The sequence below is a fragment of the Pinus tabuliformis genome, chromosome 7 (assembly GCF_031772625.1).
Source record: "Pinus tabuliformis cultivar Carrire ecotype Pingquan chromosome 7, CPIR1, whole genome shotgun sequence".
NCBI classification, from domain to species: domain Eukaryota; kingdom Viridiplantae; phylum Streptophyta; class Pinopsida; order Pinales; family Pinaceae; genus Pinus; species Pinus tabuliformis.
Genome location: NC_142293.1, coordinates 1,406,114,493 through 1,406,120,710, shown reverse-complemented (window position 1 = coordinate 1,406,120,710; position 6,218 = coordinate 1,406,114,493). Strand labels below are relative to the sequence as shown.

At 33.3% G+C, this 6,218-nt stretch overlaps 1 protein-coding gene across 1 annotated transcript; it reads right to left on the bottom strand.

Moving 5' to 3' along the window:
• Positions 1–243: 243 nt before the first annotated feature.
• LOC149252912 (CBL-interacting protein kinase 31-like) lies at positions 244–5,528 on the bottom strand. Its single transcript, XM_089460703.1, has 6 exons — positions 5,477–5,528; positions 3,596–3,741; positions 3,386–3,457; positions 2,807–2,860; positions 2,576–2,701; positions 244–2,309 (listed from the first exon to the last, which is right to left on the bottom strand). Exons 1-6 carry the CDS (start codon positions 5,526–5,528, stop codon positions 2,127–2,129), a joined length of 633 nt encoding a protein of 210 aa, XP_089316829.1. The 3' UTR covers positions 244–2,126.
• Between the last annotated feature and the right edge of the window lie 690 nt (positions 5,529–6,218).

Genomic DNA, 6,218 nt, shown 5'->3' with positions numbered 1-6,218 from the left:
GCCCTGCTGAAAGTTGAAGGTAACCCAACTCACAGTTGTTGAGTTAGAACTGAAAGTGTGATAATTCGGTTGGATGTGTGTTTCGTAGTTACGGGTTCGTCATTATCGTGCTTAGAGCATTGCATTTGCTAAATAATCATGAAACATAATCATTTCTCTTTGATACTGGCATCACTAACAATGTCAGTGTCATATTCTGTAGGTCCAATAGGTCCAAATTCTCTGTATAAGATCTACTATGACTATTTATTTTCTGCAATGTAATTTAAACGGTTTGACACATTCAAATTTGGTTTAGGCTGATGATACTCTGTATCCGTTATGACTGTTGCATTTCAGCGACCAAAAGGTATGCGGAAATTATTTCTGTCCCTCAAGATCACTCCCAGCATAGTAATAATATTCATTCAGTTCAATGCCTAATTAAGTTCTGGAGCATCTTTTCACCCTTTCAGCAATTGTATTAGTCTTTTTAAAAAAATGTTTTTATGTCTGGAAGAAATGGGGTAGTCATGCTGTTACATCTCCTCGGTGTTTCACAGGTTTACTCATTTCCAGTTAATGAATAAGATTGCTGAAATCTCTCTTTACAGTTCATTCTATAAATAAACAGGGTTATGGGTTTCATTCTTATCGTTTTGACGAATACTGTTATTTGCATTTGCTCGCTGTATATAATTTCTAATCTACCTGAACAGGTTACCCTGGCTGGAGGATAGGTATTTTAATACCTCACTTACCCTCAGACCAGTGTATTGGCACTATGAACATGGTTCATTTACTCCCTTTACTTTAGCTTATCAGTCACAGTGTCTCTGTTGATTATGGGTTGAATAACATTACCATTTCAATCCTGTTAGATAGGTATATCTCACAGTATGCTCTATCAATTTGTACAATTTATTTGTCCAAGAATGCATACTCAAATAAGTACTGTGTAATTCTTACATATACCAATTTCTCTAAGTACATGCAGGTCTGCCTTCATTCTAATGGAGCTAAGTCATCCCATCGAGCTAAGTCATCCCATCATGTTGCATCTTCAACTTGTCCTAATAAATGCATATTCAAAAATATCCTCCATATCCTTGAGAATTCATCATGTTCGTTTAGATATCCTCTTGAATTGCTGTGGTAGTCCAATTTCTCTAAGTACATGCAGGTGCACAGAGAGCTTTCCTTCCATTAGTGTGAACCAAGTACAGTTTTGAACAGTATTCCATCAGTGTGAACCAAGTACAGTTTTGAACAGTCTTGCTCAGGATGATCTTAGTCTTGGTTTCTTTATGTACAGTTTTGAACAGTCTTGCTGAGGATGATCTTAGTCTTGGTTTCTTTATGTACAATTTTGAACAGTCTTGCTGAGGATGATCTTAGTCTTGGTTTCTTTATGTTGGTCGACCACTGGAGCTTTTCACAGCTAATAAGATGCCTAATAGTATATCAAAATTTCATGCAGGATTATTTAGTAAACGTTTTGTAGCCTTTGTTCATAATACCTCACTTACCCTCAGACCAGTGTATTGGCACTATGAACATGGTTCATTTACTCCCTTTACTTTAGTTTATTAGTCACAGTGTCTCTGTTGATTATGGGTTGAATAACATTACCATTTCAATATTGTTAGACAGCTATATCTCACAGTATGCTCTATCAATTTGTACGATTTATTGGTCCAAGAATGCATACTCAAATAAGTACTGTGTAATTCTTACATATACCAATTTCTCTAAGTACATGTAGGTCTGCCTTCATTCTAATGGAGCTAAGTCATCCCATCATGTTGCATCTTCAACTTGTCCTAATAAATGCATATTCAAAAATATCCTCCATATCCTTGAGAATTCATCATGTTCATTTAGATATTCAAAAATATCCTCCATATCCTTGAGAATTCATCATGTTCATTTAGATATCCTCTTGAATTGCTGTGGTAGTCCAATTTCTCTAAGTACATGCAGGTGCACAGAGAGCTTTCCTTCCATTAGTGTGAACCAAGCAGTTTTGAACAGTATTCCGTCAGTGTGAACCAAGTACAGTTTTGAACAGTCTTGCTGAGGATGATCTTAGTCTTGGTTTCTTTATGTTGGTCGATCACTGGAGCTTTTCACAGCTAATAAGATGCCTAATAGTATATCAAAATTTCATGCAGGATTAAATCCAAACGAGTTGCAATCCAGATATTGCAATGTGGTTTTAGAAACAATTTATAACTTACGCTCTGTGGTCTTGGATCCAAAATCCTTGTGATTAGATTCCTGACCCCATGAGAGAACCATGAAGGGAAGGAAAACTCCGCTTTGCAAATCTATGACCCAATAAAAACTCTACCATCAGCTGACAGCAACCAAAAAGTGTTGTGAAGTAAAATATGATTAAGTTAAAAACAAGATTACAAGATTGATTTTTCCTGTGCATCAATATCTGAGACAGAGAGCCAGGACTGTTACCAGTTTCCCCTTACGGGCAACAGAAATTTCAGGGTTCCCTATTTTTTTCTATTTGACACACTCAAGAGTTTTGCAACAGAATTTTTGAGGTTCACCATAAAGTTGAAAGTCATTTTGAGTATACCTTACGATATTGTTCAATTTGATTAGAACCTTCAAAGGGACAGAAACCTGCAAGAAGTTCAAAGAGAATGACCCCACAAGACCAAATGTCTGCTGCCCTTCCATCGTACTTCTGACTAACAATTACCTGCCAACCATAACCAATATGCTAGATTGATAAAGGAAAAAGACCTGTGGTGTAATTCCCATACTATCTCTAACAAATCCTAGATGAAGAGTTTGATTTGTATACCTCAGGGGCAATATAATTTGGGGAGCCACAATATGTAGAAAGTATAGGATCTGTCTGCACAAAGTGTGTATAGACACAACATTAGGATCTAACAGCAGTTGAAATAAGAAAAGGGGATATGATTACATTATTAATTTTAAAAATTCCTTGTCAGAATTTTGGAAATGGGTTTGTGATCAAATGTTAAGTTGATGCCTTTCCTAACCACAGCTCTCAGAATCCATTCTGAACTGAGCAGACAGAAATGAAATCAAATCAAATCAATCTCCAGTACGAGTAATAATAGGATGAATGCCTAGGGCATCCCTTCCATAAAAGATAAACAGAGACCCGCTGATGTTGCTTTTATGCCTGGACCGAATTTTTCTATCTAAATCTGAATTGAAGTTTTGAGTTGCATATCAACTGGTCGCTCTTTTGCCCCATGTGATAAGCATACTATTCTCTGTGTTTTTTAGTTACAGGTAGTTTAGGTGGGTGAACAGGGTTTCCGGTAGTTTAAATAGGTGACTGTGATTTTGAAACGTTAAACCTTTAAGAACTCATGGTCGGTACAAAAGAATTATGCAAATACAATACCTGGTGCAAGATACTCAGTCCAAAATCAGACACCTTCAGATTGGCTTTCCCATCCAGGAGTAGGTTTTGAGGCTGCTCACCAAATTCGAAACCAATTTAACATTAAATCGTATCTTAGCACAGAGCATTATCAACTAAAATTACATAAGCTCTCATTGGGTTCATATACAAAGAGCAATTTTCATAAATATTGAAAGTCAAACTGCATACCTTGAGGTCTCTGTGGTATACATTTCTACCATGACAATAATCTACAGCATCTATAAGCTGATGAAAATATTTCCTGGCCTCTTCTTCAGTTATTTTCTGAAGATAAGCCTGTACAAAAGCCAGCAAATCATAATGAGATTTTTGATCTCCATATTAACCATAATATTATTTCTATAAGGTGGTCAAGTTTATGTATCTCAACTTTCCTAAAAGTGTAGTCTAAATGTTCTAATTTTAGAACTTTCACTGGAATAATTTCCAGTTAGATTTTGGCGGAAATCTATTCAGAAAATTGTTGGAATTGTAGATTTGAATTTTCCAGTTAGATTTTGGCGGAAATCTATTCAGAAAATTGTTGGAATTGTAGATTTGAATTTTTGAATCTGTGCAATTTGAATGTTCCAGAGATTTTTCATGTTGCTGAATCCATTTATTTATTCCAAAATGTAATTTAGACTCATCTTTTCTGAAATTCATATGATAACAATAAACAACTATGTCTAACAACACTGTCAGTTGACAAAATAGAGAAATATTTATGTCATAGAAATAATTCCAAGATGCACAAATTTGTTGAGTCTTTGCAATTTGAGTGTTCAAGGAGTTTTCAGGGTGTTGAATATATTTATGCATTCAAAAATGTAATTTAAGCAACAAAAAATTGTGACATCACCAACAATTATATAGCTGGATTCCAAAAATGGTTGACAGAATAGTCCAAGATAGAACGTTTAAACTTATCATCTCTAAAATGCCATATGATAACAATAAACAACTATGTCTAACAGCACTGTCAGTCAGTTGACAAAATAGAGAGGTATTTATGTCATAGAAATAACTCTAAAATGCAGAGAGTTTAGGCAAATCTGACTCAGGGATGGGCAATTTAGATGGGCATAATGTGAAAGGCATGTTGTAGAAAGGCATGGGCATAATTTTACAAATATATTTTTCATTTAGAAATATATTTTTTATTTGTCTTATAAGATATGGTACATTTAAATTTTTAGATTATTGGATTTCTCTAAATGAATTTCAATTATATTTTTATATTTTAGAAATGTGTTTTTCATATAGGAATATGGTTTTTATTTATATCTTATAACTGATGTTACATCTTCTTTTTACATTAGTATTGTGGTTAAATTCAATGTATTTTAAATTGTATATTCATACATTTAATTTATTTTAACTAAATTTTGTTATATTTGAATTCTTATTAATGGTATTTAATTTAATTTGTTTTTGAATGATTTCTTTATTAATGTTGTTTAGTTAGATTTAATTTTTCAAATGATTTTCAAATTAAATATTTAATATGTTATTTAAGTTCTGCACTATATTTATTAATGGTACAATGATGTATGATATATTTTTTTAATTAAAATAATATAATGTACAAAGGAAAATGTTTGAATTTATATAATATAAAGTGATAATGCTCTTAAATTTAAATATTTATGATAAAATTAAATTGTAATGTAAATATTCTTTAAGATTGCTTTTGAATATATATTTTATTAATCACACTCACACTCACACTCAGATATATTCTTTTCTTATGAGACCAAGAATCAACTTCTTATATTTCTTCACTTCTTATGTTAAATCTATTGTTTACTGCAACTTTGTGATTGATATCAAGCAGGGGACAAATCTTTGAATGGAATGTTCGTAGATTTATTAGTCCATTTTTTTGCATTTCAATAATGGGTTCGAGTATGGAACAAAAATAATGGGTTCCAGTATGTAACAAATAATGAAATGATGTTCTTTTGGTGAATTGGCATCACTAACTGGAGAACTGGATGAAGTCATTGGGATTTGTTCTTTGCTCTGAGCCTCATTTTGCAGCTTTGGCATTTTTGCAATCGTGCTTACATTGCCAATGAGAGATTTGACGCCCCCCTGATTGTCTCACTAAGTTTTCCATTCGTTCCAAGGGCTGACAGTCAGAGAAAAAAACAACTTGCTTGAAAGCAGAAAGTGTTTTTCATATATTTAACATTATGTATATTATAGAAGTAAAAGATGAATCTTTTATCATATTTTTCAAGTTCCTTTGGAGACGATGCTTAATAGTAAGTGGGTATTATGGTATACATTTTTATTTGCTAGGACACCCACATTAGCCTAGGATTTTATAACATAAGAAAACCTTTAAATCCCTGCAAAACCTTCCTTGTGAGGATTAGCTTGTGTGGATTATATTGGGTTTTTTCCCTGCATAGACTATTACTTTGCATAGCACTGTGCAGCTTATGTTGGTTACTCATGCAGCAATGTTAAAATACAGATACTTTGCCTTGGCCTACTCTGTTTTGTCATTGGGCGATTCAACTTTCAGCGTTGAAGGACATTTTTGGACATTTTTTGTATTGCTTCATCTCCGGTAACAGCCTTAATCTCCTTTCCAAGTTTTTGCTTCATTTCTATTCCGTCCATGGACCATGCTAGAGAATCCTCTTCCATCAATTGTACATTAGCCATTGAGCAGCTATAGAGTCTTATAAATTTGATTCAAAATTATTTCCCGATTGAAATGATTTAGTTATAAATATGCTTTCTTGATAATTTAAACTTTATTCCTTTGTGTTAAACTAATGCAAAGTGGTGCCATCAT

Excerpts from the sequence above, each read along its gene's own strand:
- LOC149252912 (XM_089460703.1), bottom strand. The coding sequence starts at position 5,528 with ATGGAAAACTTAGTGAGACAATCAGGGGGGCGTCAAATCTCTCATTGG. Across the intron at positions 3,742-5,476 it reads TCAAATCTCTCATTGGCAAT|ATCAAAAATCTCATTATGAT; the intron begins GTAAGCACGATT and ends GTTAATATGGAG. Across the intron at positions 2,310-2,575 it reads AAATTGAACAATATCGTAAG|ATTTGCAAAGCGGAGTTTTC; the intron begins GTATACTCAAAA and ends ATTGGGTCATAG.